Genomic DNA, 24,547 nt, shown 5'->3' on the forward strand with positions numbered 1-24,547 from the left:
GTTGCAGGAGTGTTTGTTAAGGCCAGGCCCAGTTCTACTTCCTCCCTATGATCAGGTTTGGTTCCTGATTTAATCTTACTGTTAGGAAGAAGATACTGATTCCCTGGCTTGTTAGGAAGTCTTACAAACAGGGCTTTATTAAGTTATGTACAAAATGTGTTCTGCTACTGTGGATCCCCTTCTTGGTCTGATTGTTGCTCCTCTTCTTCCTCCCCTTTGTGTTTTTCCAGTTTAGCCATGAGCTCTGAAAAACAGAACAGGCACAGTGAGGCTCCAGGTGCAGGGGCTGCCCCAGAGCCAGGGCTCCAGGTGCTGTGAACACCCAGGACCAGGGCAGCTACCAAAAACCCCTGGCCTGCAGAGGCTCAGCTTGGAGCCACCTCTGATGGCTGAGTTCAGGCAGGAGCAGTTGCAGTCATTCCCTCAGTGCTTTAATGACCTCACAAGCTGCTGCCTCTGCTCCCCACTTGCTCCCCAGGTTCCCCACCTGGGCAAGCACAGATGCTCAAGTTACATCTGTGATTCAATATTTCCTGACACTAGAACCTGCTCTCTGCTGGCAGCCAAGAGCTGTGAACGGAAGGAGCTGGTGCCTTTGCTGCTCAGGTGCTCCCCCAGAAGCCCCTCTCTCCCCAGGTGCCCCATACCTTTGGCAGGGTTGAAGACCCCGTTGGTTTGCTTGTCGCAGACGTAGCAGCGCTGGGATTTGCGGTAGTGCTGCAGGGCACAGCTCTCACAGAAGTAGTGCCGACACCTGGACAGAGACACAGAGCTCACTGCAGGGCCCCAGACACAGCCACTGTGTCCTGGGGTCAGACACTGCTCACTGCTGGCCACAGGAGCATCAAGGTTGAGAATGACCTCCACCAGAGTCCAACCTTGTCACCCAAACCAGAGCCCTGAGTGTCATGGCCAGTTGGTCCTTGTTCCCCAGGGATGAGGGCTCCCCCAGCTCCCTGGGCAGCGCCTTCCCCTGCCTGACAGCTCTCCATGGTCCCCAAGGGAGGCAAAAGTGAGCTGCAGCCATCCCTGTCCCGTGGAAGGTGTTATCACTGATGTGCAGCAACAGCACAGAGCCACCAGTGAGCTCTTCCAGACACAGGACAGCATTCAGAGTGAGACAGGGCTGTCCTCAGCCTCCTCCTCATCCTCACCAAGCTCCTGGCTTCCCCATGCACACATTTCTCTGCTCAGGCAGTGCAGCTGCCATTCAGTGTGCAGGAGGAATGATGGCATGAAAACAAAATCTCAGGCTTAAGGGGGAAAGATGAGGCAATGAGGCAGCATTTGTGGAAATCTAAAATGTGCTTGAGTAAGTGCTTGAGATCCCTTCCAAGGGGATGCTCCAGATGCAGCTGTGAGACTCCCTGGCTCTCAGGATTCCCCCACCCACCCGAAAGCCAGGGCAGACAACGAGCAGGTTCCACCCACAGCCTGTGGGCTGGGCTTGTCTTTGCCTCAATAGTGAATGAGTGACTCCCGAGCTGCATTGACAGCACACGTGGCTGCTCGTGCCAAACAAGCACTTACTTGGTGACCACGGGGTTCTTGAAGGAACCTCTGCAGATGAAGCATTTGAAAGGCATGTCCTCCTCATCACTGCTCACCTCGTAGTTTTCATCATCTGCAGAACAGAAAGTGAACCAGAGTGGAGTGAGAGGCCAGCCCAGCCCATGTGTGGGGCACAAAATAATAAATAAGGGGAGAGCACAGCAGGTGGGATTCAATCTGCTGGAAACAATGGAGCTCTGGCATCTGGGTGTTGCTGATGTCAGTAACACGTGTGGGACTCTGCTATAATTAGGGCTAATGAGCCAGCAGGCCTGTTGCTCATCTCAGGAGAAAATTCTTTTCTACTTCACCCACTCACTGCTATAAAGAGAAACATCCTCCAGCCCCCTCCTGTTTTTTAGATTGTCTTCCAAACCAGCTGCCACCAAGTTCTGGCTCCAACTGAGCAGAGACTAGCCCCCATTGGCACAGCAGCACTCATGAGCCCTGAGCACTCCTGAGCTCTGGACACTGAGTGACAAATGACATCCCACCCCCTGGGCATCAGGGGGACAGACAGTCCCATCTCCCAGCTCTACACAGCAGTGCTCTCCTTCCCAGAGAGCCAGGGGCTGTCTGAAAGCAGCAGCTGTGCTCAGCAGTGTCAGTGCTTGCTGCCCCCCAGCTGATCCTGCAGCAGGAGTCCCCCGAGGCCCCGGTACCGTTGACGCCGTAGCGGCCCTCGTCCAGCTCCCGCTCGATCTGCCAGCCGTGCTTGTAGTCCGAGCGGTCGTGCAGGAACTTGCAGCTGTCTGAGCAGCACAGAGAAAGAGGAAATAAGAGACAGGCTGCAAGGGCAGAGTGTTACCAGGACACCCAATTCCAGGGCAGCCTAAGCTCTGCCCAGCAGGAGAAATCTGCTCGCTCCTTCTCCAGGGCAGCACTAAGCTCCTGGAGCAGGTACAGGATCCCTCAGTGCTGACAGGCTGTGAGCATCATCCTCTCTGTGCCACAGGGACAGTTCCAGCAGTTATGCACATGGGAAGTGGGATAAGGAACAGGAAAACCCATCCCTCACATGCTCTGAGTCCACACAATACCTGTAAGAATGTGGGTCACTGGAACATCCCAGGGGTCCCTTCCAGGATCCTATAACCACTAATTAGAGGCCCTGGGCTTTCAGAAGGGATGGCACGAATGACAGCCTTACACAAACAGCTCTGCACAGAAGGGGCTGTGGCTCAGCACCCTGAACACGGGGTCACAGCTGGACTGGATGCCCTGGCATGCCTGGGGCTCAGCTGCAGCACGGGGCACTCACCCCCGAAGCCGCAGAACCCGGTCTCCTTGTAGTCCTTGCAGATGTCGGGCTGGTAGTCCCAGCGCACCGTGGCCCGCAGGTGCTCCGGGGCACGGATGGGGCCTTTCCTGAAGGGGGAAAAGAGGCTCAGCCCCGCTGCAGAGTGGCCCTGGAGCAGGGCCCTGGCCAGAACCACACAACACACGGGTCAGGCAGAAACTGGCAGTGACAGCAGAGTTCAGCCCCAGACGCTGCCTTTGGGATGGTGCGGTCACAGACCCTGAGGCTCATCCCAACCCACCTCACCATTCCTGAGGAGGCATTTCCCATCGATGTGTCCTTGGGCTTCACATACTTCTGGTAGTTGTTAATGCCACGGTAAATTTTATCATCTTCCTTTCCTCTCAGCTCCTAGGAGAGCAAGACGGGATCATTAAGGATCAGGAGAACTTCATGACATGAATCAATTGCCACCACTCTGACACCAGTCTCCCTTCCCACCTTGCCTTCCTTAACACCAAGATGCCAATAAAGGCACAAAACCCCTATTTGCAAAGGTTGCACTCCTGGCTCCTTGAACTTGTAGGGAAGATGAGACTCTGACTCTTCTTGGTGTGCAGAAGGGGATGAGCAAAGCACAGGCTCTCCTGCTGCAGAGCAGGAGTTCCTGAGGAGCAGGGCTGACTCACCTCCTGGATTTTCTGGCTGCGCTCAAAGATGGCCTGGGCATCCTTCTCCTTCTCTGTGTCCAGTTCATACACTGCTGTGGCTCCCATGTCTTCTGGGCCAACGGGTTTCTGAAAAGCAAGGAAAACTTGTGGCAAGAGTGGAGGGAACACCTGGACAAGACAGAGAGCTCCTGTCTACTTGAAGGGTTGTCACAGAGCAAGAACTGAACAGAAAAGCTTGCAGAGTGCCAAAGCTGTCACCTCCTCCCATCCCTTCTCATTCTTCCCAGAAGGTTGGGCAAACCAAAGGCTGCCTCCCTTGGTATCAGCCAAAGATGATCTAACCCTGAAAACACAAACCCAACAGTTGAGCAAACCTGATCCAACTGGTCCCTCTCCTGAAAAATCTCTGCAGTGTTGGGCAAGTCCAGTGGCATCCTGGAGTTTTAACTCCCACCTCTAAAAGGGAAAGGCCAACCTGTGATGGCCTCCCGTGGAGGAAGGGACTATCAGAGTAAACCCAGCACAAGGTGCTTGGCTATTAAGAGGGGACAGGGAGGGGCACTGATAAGAAAGAATGTCCAATCCCATGTTTAGAGTGGCAGATTCTGTCTGTGAGGAGTGGGATCCCCAGCCCCACCTGAGCTGACACCCCAGGCCCCCTGCTGCCTGTCCTTACCGCCGACCTGGTGGATTTGTAGGTGACGCCGATCTCCTTGGCAGGATCCTCATCCTCGCTGCTGCTCGGCGCGTACTCCGGCCTCTCCCTCGCGCAGCGCCTGGTCTGGGGGGGAGGAAAGGCTCCAGCGCTGTCCTGGCTGCGCCTGGCAGGCCCCCGCAGGCAGCCCTGGATGGAGCAGGAGCCCCTTCGGAGCTCCCTTACCTTCTGGATCATGGGGTTGGCGGTGTCCCGCCGCCGCTCCTTGCGCACCACGGTGCTGCCCTCCTCCCCGCTGCTCTCTGCGGGGAAAGCCGGGCGTGAGGAGCAGGGCCCGGGCCTGAGGCAGCCCCGGCCCCGGCGGGCTGGGGACACCCAGGCAGACCCAACAACCCCACCCTGGCAGCGCTGTCCAAATGCTCCCGGAGCTCGGGCAGCCTCGGGGCCGGGACCGTTCCCCGGGAGCCTGGGCAGTGTCCGACCACCTTCCAGGGGAAGAACCTTCTCCTAATAGCCGACCTAAATCCCTGTGACACAACTGCCGGGGTCTCTCACGCCCTTGGGCTGGGGAGGGCGGCCCAGCCCCGGTGTGGGCAGCTCTGGGGGCGGCACCAGGCCCTTCCTCGCCTCTCCGCTGCACCGCACCGCCCCAGCTCGGCTCCCCGCGCCGCCCGGGTCCCCCAGCCCTCACCCCGCTCCTGGTCGCTGCCGGGCCGTTTTCGCCGGCCGCTGCCCGCGGCCCGGACCCGCTTCTTGAACACGAAGCTGCAGACGCCGCTCTCCTCCGCCATCCTGTGCCGCCGAGACTGCGGCGCTGGACAGAGCGGCGCCGGAGCGGCCGGGGCGGCCGGCGCCCCCTGCGGGAGCGGAGGACTCAGCGCCCCGGGCGGGGCCGGGGGTCCCGGGGGTGCTGCTCTGGACCTTGAGCCCAACTCAGAGCCCAGCTCTGAGCCCAGCTCTGAGCCCAGCTCTGAGACCGCTCTGAGCCCCGCTCTCTGCACAGCCCCCTTCCTTCTGTACAGCCCCCTTCTCTCTGCACAGCCCCCTGCTCTCTGCACAGCCCCCTTCCCTCTCTACAGTGTGGCTGTCCCACCGCTGGCTCACATTTGGAGTGCAATTCCTCATTTATTTGCACTCGATGGCAGTGAGCCTGTTCAGCACAGATGCTCTTTGGGCAATGCAGAGTGACAGAGGTGGTAAATCACATCACTGCTGTCTCCTTGTCCAGTAATCACTCCCGTGAATTCCTCAATCGTGTTTTTTGTACAGGGAATCACAGGCAAACTGCACACAGAACACCTGTCTCTGCAGCTGGGCTCAGGCTTTGGGCCACCTCCAGCCAGCGTTTGGCTCTTTCCAGTGGCACCACACTGTGTTCAGGAGCCAAACAAGAATATTTGTTCCAAAATCATAATTTTCAAAGATATTCCCATCACTCCATTGTATATTTTCCTCCATTTATGGCCCATTGGAGGGCTTTGAGAGCTTAAAGTCCTCAGAGCTACAAGTTATTGCTGCCTCTCTCCTGATCCATGGCCACTCCAGCTTCCTTGGCTGGCGTGAAACCACCTCCAGGTTTTAACTATTAATATTTATATTAATTCCTGATGTTTTGTCCTGTTTGTGGGGAAATCCCAGCCCTCCAAACACCATGGGAAGCTGCCTTTATAGTCCAGGCAGTGCTTTTGCTCTGGGACCCTGCTCTGGCAGATCCACCACTCCCATGCTCGGCTCATCAGCTCTCCATGGAATAAACCCTGGGTTTCTGAAACCATCACACATCAGTTTTACCCCTCTGGAGGGTGACAAGTGGGGAGCACTGGAATCCTCCTTTCCTGCTGCTGCCTGATAGGACCCTTCCTATACACGCAATGGGCTGAGGTGTGGGAAATGCAGCTTTTGTAGACGCTGGAGGGATGGATACTTTGGGATGCTCCAGGATCCCTTATGGGGTCAGGATGGATCCTTTGGGATGCTCCAGGATCCCTTATGGGGGCAGGATGGATCCTTTGGGATGCTCCAGGATCCCTTACCGGGGTCAGGATGGATCCTTTGGGATGCTCCAGGATCCCTTATGGGGGCAGGATGGATCCTTTGGGATGCTCCAGGATCCCTTATGGGGGCAGGATGGATCCTTTGGGATGCTCCAGGATCCCTTACCGGGGTCAGGATGGATCCTTTGGGATGCTATAGGATCCCTTATGGGGTCAGGATGGATCCTTTGGGATGCTCCAGGATCCCTTATGGGGGCAGGATGGATCCTTTGGGATGCTCCAGGATCCCTTACCGGGGTCAGGATGGATCCTTTGGGATGCTCCAGGATCCCTTACCGGGGTCAGGATGGATCCTTTGGGATGCTCCAGGATCCCTTACAGGGGTGGGTGAGTGCCACGCGGAGAGAGCCCAAGGCCGTGTCCAAAGCTTGGGGCGAAGCCAATGTGCACACGCAGCTCATGGGAGAGAGGCTGGAGGAGCTAATTAGCGGGGGCGTAATTGCACCCCGTGCCAGAAAGCAGAAGGGTCGCCCCAGGGCCGGCGCTGTGGGATCGGGGAGGCTGCGGACGGCCAGGCAGAGGGAGCTGGGAGCCGGGGGAGCGGGGAAGGTTCGGGGTTAGAGGTTGGCTCCACACAAAGGAGCGAGCGGCTGGAAGCCGGTTCGACGCCGAGAGCCAATCGCTGCTGCGGCCCCGCGATAAAAGGGCTCGGAGCCGGCGCGGGGAGCGCAGGAAGCGGCTCCGCTTCACGGCCGCGGCCTCTGCGGCGGGACACGGGCAACAGAGCCCCGGGCACGGCACGGCACGGCACAGGCACGGCCCCGCCCTGCGGACCCTCCTGCTCGGCGGTGAGCTCGGCTCGGGGGCGGCGGGAGGCGGCGGCGGCGGCGAGACAATGCCGGCCCCGGGAGCGGGGCTGAGGGGCTCGCCCGCACCGGGGGTCCCGGTTCCCGAGCACACCGGGCTGGGGGGGCCGGGGCAGGCAGAGCGGCAGGCGGGGAGCGAGAGGCAGGGATGGAGAGGAGCGGGGATGGAGAGGAGCGGGGAGCGCCCCGGGGAGCGGCTGCGCTGCTCAGGAGCCGCCCCGCACTCGGGCTCGCCCCCAGCCCCGCTGCACCGGCAGCTGCTCGGCCTCGGGGCGCGGGAGGAGGTTCGGGCTCGGAATGGGGGAAAAGCGGAGTCCCGGAGCTGGCCGGGGGGTCTGGGCCGGGGGATCGGGGCCGGGGATCGGGGCTCAGAACCGGAGCCAGCTCCCCGTGCCCGCGGAGCCCTCGAGAGGGGCCGGTAGCGGCGGGGCGAGCAGGCCCTGCTGGCCCGATCCGCTCCGGGGTGCGTATGTGGGGCCGTATTTCGGGGCGTATCTGGGGGCTCACGTTCCCGCTCGGGCTGTAGTCCCCTCTTTGTTGTGTGCTGCAGTACATGCCGGAGGGCGGCTGGACAGATCCGTTTTATTAAGCTGATCAGAAAAAGCAGAGGTGGAAGAAAAACCTGTTAGATCCCGACCGCCTTATCCCCCTTGGTTAATGCCTGCCAATTCCCGATGTGTGTCTCCTACCGCCTCGTCCAGGCTGCATTTAAACCTTTCCAGCGACAGGTCTTTCATCACTTCCCTGGGGAGGCTGTTGCATGACTGTGAGATTTAATAACAACACAAATGCCCTGGGCTCTGACATAACCCTTAACAGCCAGGGATCTCCCAGGGCTTCACAAAGGAGAGCAGCTCTGTTTTTGTCGAGGGGAGAGGGAAAAAGGGAACAGAAAAAATGAAATTATTTATCCACTGCCACCCAAAATTAGCAGCAGATTTAGGAATCAAGCCTGAGTCTCCCAAGTCCCAGTCTGGTGCTGTAACTACTGTGTTTTGAGCCAGCCTGATCTGTCTAATCCCCTTGGATCACTTCAAACAAGCTAAGATAGCTTGTCGATCATATTTATGATCAATTTTCTGCTGGTTTTTTTCATGGTGTGGGTAACAGTTTTGAAAAGAAAAGCTGCTAATCCAGCCTTGAAAACTGGGCTTTGTCCACCAAAGACGTCGTGTGAGGGCTCTCACAGGGAAGACATCTGGTGCCTCAGCTGAGCTGTTGTGTGTTTAAGGCCAGGAGTAGCACATCTGCAGCATTATTAATGTAGATTACAAAATAATTGCAGGGCAATCGACCAAGCCTAGCCTGACACAGCCCCAGTGTTCATGTCCTTTTTAAATGGGAGTCCTACAAGGAGCAAATTCCCAGTTCCAAACTGAGGATCTGTCAGAACCAACCTCTTGGGCTTTGCTAAGTGGTGGATGCATCTTCATTCTTAAACAGCTTAAAACCGGGTTCCTGACCTTTTTTTGGTCAGCAAAAATCCCAGGAGGCTTCTCGTTAGGGAAGGGAATTTCTCTTCTGGTTTCCTTGAGTGGGTAATTCCTGGGAGTCTTCAACGACCCCTCTGGTCCTGGAGGGTGGTGAAGTTTTTCTTTTCCTTTTCTCCCGCCCTCAGCTCTTGCAGGGTTTTGCCAGGCAGCTGCCATGTCCCCCCAAGACATGTCTGCTTTTCCCTGCCAGTTAAGTCATTTTTATCTGCCATCTGGGGGTGTTGCAGCGCTTACCTCGCTCTTAGCAAAAGCCCTGGGATGGAAAACATTAAATCTGGACAAAAGGATTATTGCAATATCAGTGTTAAGCACACTTTAGACATGTTTTTCACTCCTGTGGTGTGCCCATAACCCTCTCCATATGTCCAGCTCGGGGTTTTCAGTGGCAAGATGCCTCAGCATCCTCTGATGTGCCTCTCCAGGGATTACTTTTCCTGGCACACTCATTGCTCCACTGCAATCTTGTGGATTTCGGAGAACCAGATCCTATCCTGGGCTCTATGGCACCTTGGATCCTAAAAAGAAGGATAGAGATGAAGGCTGAAAATAGCTGAGGCAGCTCAAAAAGAATGGTATTTGAAGAGATTTAACTACCAATATGATTTTGGTCGTGTTTTCTTCTTACACAATCTGCATTTGAACAGCAAACAGCGGCTTTTGCAGGGCTCGTGTGGAGGCAGGGACCATGGAAAGGGGTTGTGATGTGTTTTGGAGTGCCTGCAACTGGACCCACTCTTGCTCTTACTGCATCTGCAGGTGATGAAACAGCAAAAGCTTTTTGTGGGGTCTCTCAAAGCCCAAGAGATGGGCTCATCCCATGGAATCAGAGAATCCTTCAGGCTGGAAATGTTCTCTAAATCATAGTGTCCAGCCATTCCCGCAGCACTGCCAAGGCCATTGCTAACCATGTCCCCAAGTGCCTTAAACCCCTCCAAGGATGGAAACTCCACCACAGGAAATGCCAGTGCAGAGTCTGGTGAGTAACAGGTGATATTCCACGAGAGGAAATCAGCCAAGGCAGCACGGAGAGGTTGTGTTAGAGGAAGGAGGAAATTACTGGCAATTACAGCTCCATTAACTGGAGCACAAGGAAAGGTTGGTTTCTAGACCAGGTTCTGGAAGAGCAATCAGATGTGCTGTTGGGAAGCAGAATAAAATTCTGGGTGGTTTTAACACAGATTGTGTCAGGCTGGCTCAGTGTCTTCCTTGGATATGATAAATGACTTCTGAAACAACAGGGCCTGATGATAGAGCCCCAAGGAAATGATTATTTTAGGTGGAGACAGGAAAAGGGACGGGGAAAAGAGAGCAAAATGCAAGGAAGACACTTGGATTCTTCTGCAAGGAGGGATGTAAAACATCAGGCCAGAGGTTTTCAGGGGTGCTGGAGTTTTGTATCAGAATACCAAGGTCTGAGATCTCCCAGTGAGGAGCTGCCAGACCAGCTCACCTGTTTGCCACCACGGTGGCTGTGGCAACAGAGAGCCCACCAGGTGAGAACTGCTTAAAGGGAATCTGCTTCTCCTGAACGTGGTTACTCTTTATGGATCCCTCTGAGAGGCAAAATATGATGGGAGAAGAACTAATGTCTAATGTACATTTGAGTAGGAGAGCAGGGTGATGTTTCCAGGTGGAGCATGGTTTATGGAAGAGATTAGGGAAGAGCTGGCAAGGGCAGGGAAGCCATGAGCTGTTTGCCTATGGTGCTTGTTTGCAGCAGGTTGATATTGCACCTCATCAGTCCCTTCTGCAGAGCTCCCAAGGTTTCTCCCAGTGAAGCATTTCTGTCTAATGTCCAGCCAGAACCACTCAACCTGCAGTTTTTGTCTGGTGCTACTGAAAGTTTGTCTCTGCTTGGAAAAGCCTCTTCTCATCCTCCTGGCAGGATTCCTGCTACGCTTCTCTGCTCCATCTGAACTCCCAGCAAGACAGGAGATCCCAGGGAGCAAGGACTCCCTTCAGATCATGATTTTTAATGGATGCCATTAAACACAGCCACAATCCCAGGAAGTGGCTGCCTCAGTTTCTCCTTCTGGAAAGCAGGTGAAGCCCAGTAGGGTCCTTCTGGCCTGTGGGCCCCTCCCTGAGAGGCAGGGCAAGGACCAGCCCAGTCCCGTGGTGCTTCCAGAGCTGTGCACCTTCTCCTCAGGGCAGGCAGGGATGAAAGCGACAGAGGGCGGGCAGGGGCTTCCCTTGGGCTCCCCCTCGCTCCTGTGGGTCCCCCATTGTTGCCCTGACAAAGGCAGCCCTGTTCCTCCCCACAGCTATTCCTTGTCAGCATCCCTCAGCATTTTGGCTGCAGATTTCCTGCCCACTGGCAGCCTCTCAAGAGGCAGAACGTGGATGGAAAGGGGATGAGTGGAGCAGGCTGCTGCAAGGTGGCTCCTGGCTGTGGGGTGAGGCAGGGCCAGGCCCAGCAATCTCTCCAGCAGGGGAGGGGTGTCCCCAGAAATGTCTGGATTCTCCTCCCTGAAGTCCCCCAGCCTGTGCTGAGCCAGCAGGGACCTGCCCTGGCTCCCCAGTACCATGAGGTCAAGTGGCTGGCTCAAAGCCATACAAGAGCCAGGACCTGAAGCAGAATGAAGGGATTCCATGCCCGAAGCAGGAGCTGTGGCCACTGGGCTGGCTCCACCATCCCTTCCCTGGCACTGCTGTGCCTGGCTCTGGCCTGGCCTCTTTGATGCTGGCTTTGCACCACGCTTGGCTTCATGGTGGGGTCAGCTGTGAGACCCCAGAGTGCAGAGACTGAGCCTTGGGAGCAGGGTGATCCCAGGCTCAGGAGAGGCTCTTCCAGCTCCTGTTCACCTCTTCCCACACTGGCCAGCAGAGAGGGATGAAGGCTGTGGAGCTGGGGGGTCAGTGCTGGCCTGTGTGTGGGTTTCACTGGTCCTGCACAGGATCTCATGGACATCCATCCCCACAGCCACCAGCTCAGGCCAAGATTTCCTGGGGAAAGCCCTGGCAGCCTCTCCATGCTCTGGGGTCACTCCATGTCCTCTGAGGATGGAGGAGGAGGAGGAGGAAGGGGGCCCGGATCCCCCAGGCCGTGCTTTGCCTTTGGGGAAGCCTCCTGCAATGGAGCAGCGATCCCTGCAGTAAACAAACCCTTCCCAGGGCTGCTAATGGGAACCATCTGGCAGAGAGGGGCCCCTCGCCCTCTGCACTCACTCTCCTTCCCTGTCGGGACCCACCGGGCCGGGAACTGCTGGGTCTGCATTGGGATCCAGCCCCGCTGGGTCTGCACCGGGAATGGGTCGGGCCTGGGCTGGGAATGGGCCGGGTCAGCATCGGGAACGGGCCAGGCCTGCACCGGGAATGGGCTGGGAACTGGCTGGGTCAGCACCGGGATTCAGCCCTGCCGGGCCTGCACCGGGAATGGGCTGGGAACGGGCCGGGCCTGCACGGGGTCAGCACCGGGAACGGGCCGGGCCTGCACGGGGTCAGCACCGGGAACGGGCCGGGCCTGCACTGGGTCAGCACCGGGAACGGGCCGGGCCTGCACGGGGTCAGCACCGGGAACGGGCCGGGCCTGCACTGGATCTACACTGGGATCCAGCCCTGCTGGCCCCTCTGGAGAAGGGAACAGGGAAATGCTCCCTGCACCCTCCTGGCTGCAGGAAACCTGACCCGTCAGAGGCAGGCTGAGGCTGGGGACTGCCCTGGGGCCACCCCAGATGTTCCCTCTCCCTCCATCTGCCCCAGGGTCAGGCAGGAAGGTGAGAGGGGATGCAGGAGGCTGCTGGGGAAAAGCTCTGTGATGGAGCAGTGTTGCCTTCCTCCCCTCAAACTCCTCCCTGCTTGGAGCCATCGGTTGCTGCAAGGGGCAGGATGAGAGAGGCTGGAAGGTAAAGGGGTTCTCTCACCTTGTCCTGAGCTGAAAACCTGAAACTGCTGGCATGACCTGAACAGGAGGGGCAGTCCTCACTCCTGCTCTTCCCAGGCTGTGCAAGTGACTAAGGACTTTAGGGAGCAGAGATTTGGGACAGTCAGATCTGGCATTTATGGTGCCAGTCTCCACTGTGGGCTTTGTCACACGTGCCCGCTGCACCCCTCAAAGCAAGCGCGCCCCAAGGCTTCCCGAGCCCCTGTGAAGGCTTTGTAGCATCAGTGTGGCAGCTTGTCCTTAGGCTCTGCCTGTGTCACCACATTCCCCCTCTCCTGGAGGCTGCTGGTGGCTGCCTGGGGCCCCAGCCCCAAGCTGTGCTCCTGAGAAGAGCCATGACAGCAGCCAAGAGCCTCCAAGAGTCCCTCTTGCAGTTTCTCACTTGCTCTGGTTCCCTTATCGCCCCAGCACACCCTTCCCCTTTGAGATTTCTGCTCTTGCCTCCTGCCCTGCAGCAGGAAGGAGGTTTGAAGGCTGAAGAGCAGCAGCTGCAGCGAGGGGCTGGCTGGAAGCACCAGAGGGTCTGTGCACGGAGGGCAGAGGGGCTGGGTGGGAAACATCCTGCCATGGGGGGGATAAGTGGGTGGAATTGAAGGGAAAGGGGTTTGGGGGCATGAGGAGCAGAGAAACAAAGAGTGGGTGGAAGTAAAAATGGGTTTATCAGAGAACCCCTGAATGGTTTGGGTTGGGGGGACCTCAGAGCTCATCTCATCCCACCCCTGTGCCATGGGCAGGGACCTTCCACTGGAGCAGCTCCTGGGGAAGGGCACCAGCAGTGTGGGGAGTCTGGAAAAACCCAGGGAAAGAAAGTGGGACAGGGGAGGAAGATGAGCTGCGAGGGAAGGGAAGCTGGGGGAGGACAAATGTTTGTAAGAAAGGCTGGGGTGAAGGTGAAAAGCAGGTGAAAAGGGAGAGGGCTGTGCATCTGTGTCAGAGCTGTGTGTGGCGTGGGGACACCAGGTCTTTGGGGTCCCTCATGTTCCCTGCAGGGTCCGTGCTGGGCTGCAGGAGCTGATGGACCCCAGCAGCACAAAGAGCAGGTCCTGTCCCAGGAATGGGGGCAGGGAGGGGCTGTGGGGGTGGCCCCCAGCAGATGCTGGGTTCAGCAGCAGCAGCAGCAGCAGCCTGCGAGCAGGCTCAGAGCAGGAAATAACAACCAAACCGCAGCGAGACGGGAAATGATTCTGATAGAGCGGGGCTGGGCCTCAGCTGGGGCTGGGAAACGTTTGCAAGCAGGGCTGAGAGGGGCACCCAGCACCTGGGGAAATGCTCTTTCAACTCTGAAAGCAGCCATGAATTTTAGGTGCTTTGCTGATGTAACTCAGGCCTGCTGGGGGTTTGGCAGCCAAAGAGCCCCCTAAAGCCCAGGACACGTTTGCAAATGTCCCTCTGAGGTGGGCATTGAGGAGATGCCCCTGCCCCAAGCCCTCCACCCTGATGTCTCTGCCCTGGGGCTTTCTCAGTGTCTAGCCCAGTCCTTGGGCAGCAGGAAGGTTTTTGGGGTGGCAATATGAGGCCAAGGGGGTTCAGTAAGACAGGGAAGCAGCCTCAGGCAGAGGCAGGTGCTGGTTTTCCAGCCTCTAACTCATCCCCATCATTGCAGAGCCACCCCTTCCCCCTTCTTTTCTCTGCTCTGCTCCTCCCTTGGCAGCATCACTCAGCCCCACAGCTCTGTCCTCTGTATTCAAACCAGGGCTCATCTTTCACGGGTGTTTTGAGGGTAAAGTGTGGTGGGGAAAACCCCTGAGGAGCTGTCAGTGCCTTTTTAGCTCTTTTTTACCTAAAGGGGTGATTTGCAATGCTGGTGTTTTTTTCCTGTGCTGGTCCCAGCCCTGTCAGCCTCATCCTCCCAGGCACATCACAAGGGCTCAGCCTAAAGGCACCGAAGACAAAATCCCCATCACTGGCTCTGCTGAGCTGGGATCAGCAAGACTTTTCTGGGCTAAAATTGGACTCAAACCACAGTCCCTTCCTCCAGCAACACCAGTCCTTGAGTGGCTGCATTAGTGAAACACGGGGTGCTGGTTTTGCTGCCTTGGTTCGGGACCAGCCTTGCCACCAGTGGTCATTGCCTGGCAGGTGCTTCCACTCATGGCTTTGGAGTAGAAGCCATCCCATCACCTTCCAGGTGTTCAGAGCCCCAAACCCTCCAGCTGCTATCACAGTATTCCAGAGCTGCATCTCCCTGTGCCTCAGTCTCTGGGAAGGGCTGATCTGACCCTGCAGGGAGCTTTGAGCACACCCCAGCTCCTGCAGAGCTGCTGGGTTTGGTGATGAAACCAGCCCCACTCCTGATGACATTTCCTTTCCAGGTGTTGCAAGAGGTCTCTCTTTGACGCCTCTGCAGGGAACCTCGACCCACAGCCTTCAAGCTGAGGATTAAACAGAGGGAGAAGGGGAAGGAGCCATGTTCCAGGCCACGGGAGCAGCCAGCCCAGCCCCAGCTCATGTACGTGAGGTTTGTACCCTGGGGTTTGTAGGGGAATTTCAGCTGGGTTTGGGTTCTCAGGGGGGAGGGCTGTACACAGAAGCTGTGTTCCTGACCTGACACTTTAGGGTGATCAAAGGCACAGCCACAGCTACTCAAAGAGCAGAGCTGGGGACAGGAATGTTCCAGCAGAAGGTGCTGTTTGCTGAGCACACTGGACGCCAGCCTCAGGCTCTGCTCCATCCACAGCTCCTGGAGCTGCTGTCTGTTTGTTTGTGTTTCCATGGCTTTCCGTGATCACAATTGAGAGCTTTGGAGCTGGAGTGATTGGAGATGGAAAAACATAAAGGTTCAAGAACATCTCCTGCTGGGACAGGATACGGCCCTTCCCCGAGGGAAGATCTATCAGATATGGAATGGAGAGTGTGCCTGGCTGGCCAGGAGGCTGCCGAGAAGTGACAGCAGCCCTGGGCTGCTGCAGCCTTGGGAACGGATGTCTCAGCTCCAGAGAGGCAGCTTTTCCTCAGCTCTGGTCAGCTGAGCCTGGAAACAGCACATTAAACCCTAACCCCAGGAGAGCAGCTGTGGTTGTTCTCCCAGTGCCAAGGGATGCAACTGGTTTTACACAGCCTGAGCCTCCTCCTGCCCATGGCCCACTGTTGACTTTGGCTCCTGCTTCCAGTCCTCGTGGGACTGGGAGGAAAATCACAAAATCATGTCCCTGACCTCAGGCAGTGAGAGCAGCTGGGAAACCTCTGAGGAGGCAGCTCAGTGAGGGGAGAGCTTCCTGTGCCTCCCTTGGACAAACTGTTTCCCAAAATACAAAGGAGAAATGATGGGGAAGGACAGAGCAGGAGGAACAGGGGGTGGGGATCAGCCTGGGGCAGAGAGGGGCAGTGCTGGGCAGGCAGAGCCAAACTGGGTGACATCCTGGGGGCATGTCCTGGGGTCACACTGCCCTGACCTTGGGAACAAGGCAGGAGGGGGACGAGCCAGCCCTGGCTGGTCACCTTGCTGGAGTGCCCTTGGATCCCGGCTTTGGGAAGGAGAGAGCACTTCCATCAGTGCCCAGGAGGGTGGAACTGCTGGGGTGGCTGTCAGGAGCCAGCAGGTGTGGGGTGGGTGCAGGATGTGCACTGGTGAGGGGAGATTTGGAAGGGATGAGCTGTTGCAGCTGCAGGGACTCGATGCAGAGAGACCCTGCCTGAAACCTGGGGCACAGGTAGGGGCTGCTCAGTGCTTGGGGCTGTGCCCCTGAGCTGCAGCAGCCCCAGAGCTCAGAGCTCTGCCCTGTGCCCTCCTGTGCCCTCCTGTGCCCTCTCCACACCCCCAGGGCTGTGCATCTCATTTCCTGCACAGCCCCACTGTCAGGGCTGAAGGGAAGAAGAGGAACTGGAAACAAAACCTTGGCCCCAGGAGGCTCTGGGACAGCGAGGGGCACCCAGCTGTGCCCAGGGGGAAGGGGCCACTGCCCCCTGAGCCTGGGCAAGCACCCACAGGGCAGCATTTCCCCCTGAGCCCTGTGCAGCTCCAGCAAGGGGAGTTAATTACCCCCTCCCAGGGGCAGGAGCAGAGCTGCTGTGTGGAGGTGCGTGGGTCACAGGTGATGGTTTGCAGGTGCAGGTACAGAGGGGTTTGGTCAGGGTCTTGTGCCAAGCTCTCATTTTGCTTTCTCCTTCCCTTTTTAGGAGGCCAAAAGCAGCTCAGGAGGCAGCACAGTGCAGCGCTCCAAGGTACCTTTGCTTTTGCTACACCGTAGACTCATCCCAGAATGGCCTGGGGTGGAATGGACCTCAGAGCCCACCCAGTGCCACCCCTGCCACGGCAGGGACACCTTCCACTGCCCCAGGCTGCTCCAAGCCCTGCCCAGCCTGGCCTTGGGCACTGCCAGGGATCCAGGGGCAGCCCCAGCTGCTCTGTGCCATCTTGGCAAGGGTGGAAGGGCCAAAAGCCCCCGGGCCAAGCTCCCACCCAGCCCAGCATCAGTGGAGTGGCCCAGGGAGGGTGAGGGAGATGGGGCTGCCTCCTGCTCCCCAGTGCTCTGGTGAATGGAGGGCAGTGGAGGGATCCAGGTTGTCCCAAACTCCTTCCTCATCCTCTGTGTCCCTTTGCTCTGCCCTTGGCCAGTCCTTCAGCCTGAAGGCGCAGGTGAAGGAGATGTGCACTGCCTGCCAGAAAACCGTGTACCCCATGGAGCGCCTGGTGGCCGACAAATTCGTCTTCCACAACTCCTGCTTCTGCTGCAAGCACTGCCACACCAAGCTCAGGTGAGCCAGGCTGTCCCTGTGCTGGGACAGGTGCCACTGCAGCTCTGCAGAGACCCTCCCAAATAGTCCCTCCCATTACAACCCCTCCCTTGGCCAGTAGCCAAAGCCCCCCAGCCCACCCATCACAGCAAAGCAAAGGTTTATGTGCACACCTGGGCCCAGCTAAACCCTACCTGCTATGGAAGGAGAGAGGTTCACCATGAGAGCAGCTCCAGGGGAACACGGAGCTGGGCCAGAGCCTCCTTCTAGAGGACTCAGGGCCAAGCTGAGCTCCCCTGGGACCCCCCATTTCTCCTCTCAGCAGCCCCCAACAGCCTCTGCTGGTGGGAGGGAGCTGTTGGCCCTAAGGGTCCCCTCCTGCATGTTGTCCCCTCTGCTGTCCCGGTGTCCCCAAGCCCCCCAGTTTCCCCAGTGTCCCTGCCTGCTAACCCTGCCCTCCCTCCCCAGCCTGGGCAGCTACGCCGCGCTCCACGGGGAGTTCTACTGCAAGCCCCACTTCCAGCAGCTCTTCAAGAGTAAAGGCAACTACGACGAAGGCTTCGGGCGCAGGCAGCACAAGGAGCTGTGGGTGCACAAGGAGGTGGAGAGCGGCACCAAGTCGGCGTGAGCGGGGCCAGCCCCGCCCCCGGAGCCCCGCAGAGCCGGAGGAGCTGAGCCGGGAGAACTGAGCTGATGTAGAGCAGGACCTGGGCCAGGGGAAAGGGGGAGCCCCTCTTTGGGGGTGCTCAGAGGGGTCCTGCAGGCTGAGAGGACAGGGCAGAGCTGAGCGGGGTGCAGCCCCCAGACCTGGAGCCCTCTCTCTGCAGGCCCCTCTGCCCAGTGAGATCAGAGCAGAAGCAATGCCCCCCATGGGACCCCCAGCCCTGCTGATCCATTTCAGGCCTTGTCACCATGGAAAAGGGATGAGCTGGGGGCTTCTCCAGCCTTTGAGCCACTGCAGAGCTCCCAGCCACACCAGCCCTGCACTGCTGGGGCTCTGGATGAGGAGGGTCCCTGGTTTACATCAGCTCAGTTCAGCTGGGATGGTTCAGCCTTAAGGTTTCACAGTGTCTGTTTTTTATATTTGCCTTCTGGTACGTTCTGCGCTGGAGCCTCGCGGCAGCTTTGCCTGCGCGCCTTTATTTTTGTAATACAAGGTTTCCCAGCCTTCCCTGTCCTGTCCTGTGTTCCCAGGGGCCTGGGGAGGTGCTCAGGTCTGCCTCTTGCTGCCCAGGCAGTGTGGAAATAGCAGTGTGGAAATAGCTTGTGTCCTTGTGGGATCAGGGAAACATTCCTGGGTACCTGTGTGTCAGTGAGGCTGGGGGAAAGGGAGGCAGGGAAGGGGAAGAGGCTGCCCTCCCTTCTTTGGGGAGTGCCCAGAGGGCTCCTGCACACCATGAGGAGTAGGCAGAGGTGGCCAGGGTGCAGGCCCCTCATCAGAAGCCCCCCCTGGAGCCCCCAGGTTTTTGGGAACTGAACCAGCATTTCAAATTCCACATGGGTCTTGCCCTGTGAGCTGCACAGCCCAGCTGGAACCTTCCACCAGCTTCCAAATGGAGCCCAGAGCACCCTCAAAAGGCATCCACCAGCCTGGGGATCCCCTAGGACCAGATCCACCCCTTTGCCCCGATGTGTCTCACACTCTCCCCTCCCCATCATGCCCTGTGCCTCAGTGGCTCTGCCAGGGGCAGGATGGGGTCAGTGCTGGGGGGGCCTCACAGGTCTGCCCTGGGATCACCCCACTTCCAATGCCCTGCTTTGGACACCACAGGCCCTACAAATTAATGAGCCCAGCAAGCCCTGCCAGGCTGGAGACACCAGTGCAGGAAAACCAGAGAACGTGGATGAGTCTGGTTTTAATTATTATTTACCTCTTTCCTCCAGGCACACTTTGTACAGCTGTGCTCAGGAACCCCTATTTGTCTTTCAAATTCTACAGGAATTGAGCTTTTCAGAGCCCCCACATAGAGCAGCAGCCTGTGATATCAACATCCCTGACTGATCCCATCAGCTCTGCCGAGCACGTCCTGTCTGGGAGAAGCCAAACACAGCCATGGAAACAGGAGATAAAAATGAAAGAGGGAGGAAGATGGGGATGGGTAGCCCAGAGGAGGAAGAAATGGGAGTCTCTGTGGTGCTCAGTACAGCCCTGCTGGGGCTCAGGTGGGCACCCACAGCCAGGCAGAAGCCCCACAGTGGAGATCCCTCATGGTCACAGTGACATCTGATTTTGGGGACAGCACTGGCTGAGTGACCAAAGCCTGATGTTGGACAAGTTCATTCTCCTTTCCACTGAACGTCTTTTCAAAGGGCTCCTGGGACACGCAGCCACCACAGGGACTGTGCACACACACCCTGGCAAGGCTCTCAGGGGGCATTTGGGATTTACACCCCAAAAGAGCCACCCCTGAGCAGCTCTGCTTGAGGGGCTGTGATGCTGCAGGCTTGGGGCCCCTTCCCTGGCCCCTTCCTTCTTCAGAAGGCTCAGAAAATGAAAGCAGAGCCCTCAGTTCCACTTCCTGCCTCTGGCAGGCCTCACTTCCCATTCCCTCAGCTCCCAGGCTGCTGACAAGCAGCATTTTAACAATGCAGGAGGATTTTAAGGAGGTAGGGAAGCATGGAACCCCCAGGTTTTTAAGGTTGGGTTTTCAGTCAGAAAGAGAACATTAAACCAGAGAAATAATGACCTTTCCTTCCCTCCTCCTCCCTCTTTGGGAAGAACCTCCTCAAAGTGAAGGTAACAGAGAGCTGCCAAGCTCCTCCTTTGGCAAAGGCAGGAGCTGGGGGCTCTGACACACAGGGGGTGTCGGGTTTGTTCTGGTTCCAGGAGACATTTCTGGTCTGAGACAACTGCACCTGATGGGTCTCACCTGTGCTTGGTTGGTTCATGGACAGGGTTTCTACTGCATCAGCTGCTTCCTCCCCTTCTGGTCTGTTCACATTTTACACTGACAAATATTCCAGTGTTACATCCCAGGAAAAGGTGGCTGGAGGCTGCTTGTGGTGAGGCCAGCTCCCCAAGGGCCAGAGTGGCACCCAAACACTGATTGAGTGACAGTGACAATGAAGAGAGAAGCTGCATGAACAGGAAAAAAAAAATCAGCCTTTCAGCAAGGAGAACAGATGCATTTTATAGCAGCACTATTTTGGTTTGTTCCTAACACAGCAAGCTGAAAAAAAAAATAATAACCTGGAAGTATTTGGAGATGTGGTTACCCATTCTCCTGCCCTACTCAGGGGCAGCAAATTCTCTCAAAACACTGGAACTGTCAGTGCAAGACATCCAGATTCCTCCACTTCATCTGGGAAGCTCCATTTCTGGAAGGGAGCTCATAGTATCATCCACTTGTCTGAAACACAGAGGTTTTCCGTCTCCAAATTTTTGCTTTTTAAAAGGACAGTGACCAAAACAGGCTTTCATATAAATGATAATTTTATTGTAAATAAAATGATACATTGGCCTGGCTTTGCACTGCAAGCCCCCGGTCGGTAAATAGAGACTACTGGGTCGAGGTCTTCTGCACAGTCCAGGTTAAAGCCCTTTCTCCCTGCTTTGCATCACTTATGGTGATAACAAAATCCTTTTCTCCCTTTTGGAACTGCTCCTGGCACACCTGCCTCTCCCCTCCTGGTCAGTCTATGCTGGTAACTGGTGCCAATGGGAACTCTTTGGAGCAGCTTCCAGACCTTTGGAATATTATTCCAAATTAGGCAAAAAAAACCACCCCAAAACCCCATCCCAATTGATGCAACCTAACTGCCACAGAATGGGCAAAGATGGGATTTTCTGGAGAACAAGCAAATAACCTGGAATGCACAGAATCGTCACACCAAGACCAAAATGTCACTGCTTTGTTTCCTCACTGCCTCAGGGACAGCCACATTCCCCCAAGTTCCTCTCCAATGGGAATCTTGGACATTTTTCTGATTAGTTTGAACCATTTCAGGACACTGGGACTCTGATAAGAAATTCTTTGTCAAACAGAATATTCTCCATTTCTGCAGCACTTTCCATCAGGGAACCCAATACTCAATATTCCCTATATATCCTTCCCTGGAAGGAACAGCAGGAAATCCAACATGACATTTGGAACTGACACAATAGCTTATTGTCAGCCTGGCACTCCTCCTCCACTCTTCCCCAAATGAGTTTATTCCCAGTTTTTTCCTAGTCTGCCAGGATAAAGAGGCCAGATTTAATTCAATTCTGAGGTATAATTACATTTCTGTCCACTTGAAACTCTTTTGCTGCCAGGGCTGTTAAAAGCCCAATGTCAGCCCCAAGTTATTAATCAGAGCAGTGGACTCAGGAATCCAGATCTTCCTTTTCCATAATCAAGAGGGCTGTGAGGAAACAAAGAGGCATTTTGGCTCGGCTCTACTCATTATAAACCATCAGCAAATTCTCTGCAAAACCAGCTGCTTTTTTTCCTTTTTAAATTCATAAAGGCGTCAAATTTATTTCCCCACCTCCCCCCCACCCCGTAACAGTCGATATATATAAAAATCACCAAATATGATCTTTTACGATATAAATTAAAAAAAAAAAAAATAAAATGAGGCATCACCGTTTACATGATGTAAAAAGAGCTAAAAAAGAGCGATATAAACTACATTCATAAAAGTGCATCTCCAAACATACAGGCAATGCTTTGGCTTGTTCCTGTGCCGAACGCGCCAGTCCGAGCTGGCCCCGTGTTCTCTGTCACTGTACAGGGGGTGCTGCTCCCTGGCAGGCTGGGATGCAGGGGTTTGGCACAGAGGAGGCACAGCCAGCCCAGGGAAGGGCTCTGAGCTCTGGGGACAGCCCTGAGCCATCGTCAGTCCTGGCTGCTCCTGCTCTGCTCTGCTCTGGAAGCGCCTCCCGGGATGCGGGTGAGGTAAAAGCCACGACAGCTCCTGAGGATTGAGGTGCTTTGACAGAAGTTCTGCCCTTTCCTCACGCCCTGTTCTCTCCCAGATCACAGCACGTGGGACAGCAAGGGAAAAACCAAGGGAGGAGGTCTGGATTTGGTGAGGACAAGCCAAGGACAGAGGGATGCAGACGTCATGGTGCTCCTGATTCCTGCAGGTGATGGGCAGGGGATGAAGACTCCAATCTTTGGTATATTTAGGATGCAAGGCTTGAAGAGCTGGTGCTGACCCCCCCTCCTTTTGTCATGCAGCCTGCAGGGATGGTCCCACACTCCCAGCAGAGTGGTGAAAACTCCCCAGCTCCGAGTCACAGCCTCACCTCCCCTCATGGCAACAGTGAAGTGCAGGCCAGAAGCCAGGCCAAGGGCCTGGACAACTTGGAGTCAAGTTCCTGGCTGGGAAAAGATCAGTTGAAGTGCTCTCACTATAATTAAATAAATTATGGAACAAGGGCTTTCATGAAAGGGATCCCCTAAGTGCCCACAAGTGGGACAGTGCATCCTTGGAGCAGTGCAGGGAGCCTGGAAAGAAAACCAACACCAGTTTTTATTGGCTACACTTTGCTCTGGGTTTGGCACAGAAAAAACATTTCATATTGTTAAAGCTTTTCAGGACTTTTGGTTGGTAGGGGCTTTTAGGGTTCTTTTTTTTCCTCTTTTAATTCAACACAGTATTTTTCATGTGTTGAAGGAGCTTGGTTTCATTAAAACTTGCCTTATCCTGCTATTAGTATTCACTTAAAAACTTAATTTTACTGCATTATGAAGCAATTTTCAATTTTTTATGGGGGAGAAGAGTGGAGGTGTGTGGAACCTTAATATGGTTTCCAATTCAAGAGCAGAACACCTTCAGTGTTGCCCTATAAAGCAATATTTTAGTTAATTAACATTTGCTTTTCTTAGCTCAATTTCTCAGAGATAACTTATAATCACTCCATGAATCCCCAGCACTTAAAAACTGCTGGTCTTTCACGAGTGAAATAAAGATTATTAGTGCCCAAATCAGCACAGAGGAATTGAGGCCATCAGGACCTCAGTCCTCTGACCTGTGCTGTGTTCCATGTGCACAATCACTTGGATATGCTTTGCTGGTACCTGCATGGGGATCTCCAGGTAATTTTTAGATATTTGCTACCCTTTTAAATGTTGTCTGAGGTTCCCTGTTTGACTTGAGTCCTACAAAAACTTATTTAAGTTAGGCCATAACATTTTTATGGAACTCTTAAACGATCACTTGCACACCTGTAATTCAAACAATGCACAGCAAAGCTGAGCTTGATTCCAGCTCCCTGTGCACAACACAAGTGTCCAGGTAATTCTCCCCAAGAAACCCTCAGTTTTCCATTAGGCCATGTGCTCAAAGAAACTCTGAAGTAATTTCCTGGGCACCAGATGGATTATCTTTGGTTAAAAGGATGGTAAAAAGTTACCAGCCAAAGAGACAGATGCAAGAGGAAGCTGAATTCCATGGAATTCCCTTGCAGAGGGGTTTTGTTTGGACCCAGCAGCCCCAGAGAGAGGAAGCAGGAGCACAGATTTGTTTGGTGTGACACAAACTGAGTGGCACTGTCCAAATGCTGGGACAGGTCAAACCTAGCTCCAGATTTTCCAACATGAATGGGAGAGCCCTTCCCTCAGGCCCTGGAGTGATTGCATTCTGCTGAAACTTCTCTGATTATCCTGACATTTAGCTGGAAAGAACTCCCTCACCCCCCCAGCCCCAAATCCAGGGGTTCATTATAAAATAACACTATTCACATACTTTTGAATCAGTATCTTCTGAACACCTTCAGATGCTGAATACTCAAGAAGAAAAATATACCATACTATAATGGACATGACACATGGCTTTTTGCTGGATTCAGGTACTGGAGATGCCTCTGGAGCCCCAGGAGGGGAAAACCAGGGGCTCCCCCAGGCAGAGCTGGAGGCTGATGCATGTTTCTGTTTTGGACAGAGAGGAGCTCTTCCAGCTCCCACATGGGTTCAGATTTCTCCTATGTTCAACCAGTGATGACACTTGTCAGATTCCCCTTCCTGCAGGAAACACGCAGCCAGCTGCAGGGTCACAGCCAGGTAGCAAAATCTGGGGCAAAACCGCAGCTCTGCTTGGGCAGCTGTCGGCAGGACGAACACCAGTCCAGCACACGAAGGAATCAGGCACGAGAGCAGACCCTCAGTTCCTTGGCAGAACTTCCCAAAGGACCGGGCCTGGCTGAGTTGGCATTTTGAAGATGCAGCACCACAACGGGCAGTTGCAACTGGACGAGACAGGGCACGGAGAGCCCGGCAGGAGCTGCGAGCCAAGGGAGGTAATTCAGTACTGGAGCTGTGCAAACTGGTGTCTGAGCAGCTCTTCAGCAGAGGGTCTGTGCCTGGCTTCCACAAAGATCTGCTTTAGGAAGTCCCGGCAATGTTCCGATATGTGCGAGGGGAGCTGGGGGTTGGTGGGCTGCGTGGCGATTTTGAAGATCGCTGCCATGGCTTCGTACTCTGCCCACGGGGGCTTCTCTGTCAGCATCTCCACCACGGTGCAGCCCAGGCTCCTGGAAAGCAGACAGGGAAAAACCAGATGAGAATTCTCTCAGTAATGCCCAGAGTTCAGGG

The 24,547-nt window shown here is 55.6% G+C and overlaps 3 protein-coding genes across 8 annotated transcripts in view; 1 reads left to right on the forward strand and 2 right to left on the reverse strand.

Moving 5' to 3' along the window:
- Window positions 1–108: 108 nt before the first annotated feature.
- On the reverse strand, window positions 109–4,964 carry LOC139601817 (E3 ubiquitin-protein ligase RNF113A-like). 2 transcript variants are annotated; one of them, XM_071451139.1, is made up of 10 exons: window positions 4,809–4,964; window positions 4,343–4,419; window positions 4,139–4,243; window positions 3,481–3,588; window positions 3,093–3,202; window positions 2,813–2,919; window positions 2,214–2,303; window positions 1,531–1,624; window positions 648–754; window positions 109–244 (listed from the first exon to the last, which is right to left on the reverse strand). In XM_071451139.1, the coding sequence occupies exons 1-10, from the start codon at window positions 4,906–4,908 to the stop codon at window positions 165–167; spliced, it is 978 nt and encodes a 325-aa protein (XP_071307240.1). In that variant the 5' UTR covers window positions 4,909–4,964; the 3' UTR covers window positions 109–164. The 2 variants fall into 2 exon arrangements, with proteins under 2 accessions (XP_071307240.1, XP_071307241.1); XM_071451140.1 differs by lacking the exon at window positions 4,809–4,964 and adding an exon at window positions 4,516–4,766.
- A 1,643-nt stretch (window positions 4,965–6,607) lies between these two features.
- On the forward strand, window positions 6,608–18,195 carry LIMD2 (LIM domain containing 2). Of its 5 annotated transcripts, none has more exons than XM_071451158.1 (5): window positions 6,608–6,959; window positions 14,701–14,811; window positions 16,470–16,514; window positions 16,909–17,048; window positions 17,496–18,195. In XM_071451158.1, exons 2-5 carry the CDS (start codon window positions 14,761–14,763, stop codon window positions 17,653–17,655), a joined length of 396 nt encoding a protein of 131 aa, XP_071307259.1. In that variant the 5' UTR covers window positions 6,608–6,959; window positions 14,701–14,760; the 3' UTR covers window positions 17,656–18,195. The 5 variants fall into 5 exon arrangements, with proteins under 5 accessions (XP_071307259.1, XP_071307256.1, XP_071307261.1 ...); XM_071451155.1 differs by having other exon boundaries at window positions 6,610–6,959; window positions 14,666–14,811; XM_071451160.1 differs by having other exon boundaries at window positions 6,615–6,959; window positions 14,701–14,802.
- Window positions 18,196–20,442: 2,247 nt separating this feature from the next.
- Window positions 20,443–24,547, reverse strand: part of MAP3K3 (mitogen-activated protein kinase kinase kinase 3) — a 32,739-nt gene continuing 28,634 nt past the window's right edge. The window contains exon 17 of the mRNA XM_071451095.1: window positions 20,443–24,486. Coding sequence (XP_071307196.1) covers window positions 24,258–24,486 — 229 coding nt within the window. The 3' untranslated portion in view covers window positions 20,443–24,257. The remainder of the gene's footprint in view (window positions 24,487–24,547) is intronic.

This window comes from Agelaius tricolor, unplaced genomic scaffold (genome assembly GCF_023055355.1).
Source record: "Agelaius tricolor isolate 1412-34295 unplaced genomic scaffold, bAgeTri1.0.p SCAF_31, whole genome shotgun sequence".
NCBI lineage: Eukaryota > Metazoa > Chordata > Aves > Passeriformes > Icteridae > Agelaius > Agelaius tricolor.

Bases quoted from the DNA above. Each gene is read 5' to 3' on its own strand.
- LOC139601817 (XM_071451139.1), bottom strand. From the start codon at position 4,908: ATGGCGGAGGAGAGCGGCGTCTGCAGCTTCGTGTTCAAGAAGCGGGTC. The intron at 3,589-4,138 runs GTAAGGACAGGC...CTTGCTTTTCAG, and splicing joins ACAAATCCACCAGGTCGGCG to AAACCCGTTGGCCCAGAAGA. The intron at 3,203-3,480 runs GTGAGTCAGCCC...TTGCTCTCCTAG, and splicing joins GCAGCCAGAAAATCCAGGAG to GAGCTGAGAGGAAAGGAAGA.
- LIMD2 (XM_071451158.1), top strand. From the start codon at position 14,761: ATGTTCCAGGCCACGGGAGCAGCCAGCCCAGCCCCAGCTCATGTACGT. The intron at 14,812-16,469 runs GTTTGTACCCTG...TTCCCTTTTTAG, and splicing joins CCCCAGCTCATGTACGTGAG to GAGGCCAAAAGCAGCTCAGG. The intron at 16,515-16,908 runs GTACCTTTGCTT...GCCCTTGGCCAG, and splicing joins GCACAGTGCAGCGCTCCAAG to TCCTTCAGCCTGAAGGCGCA.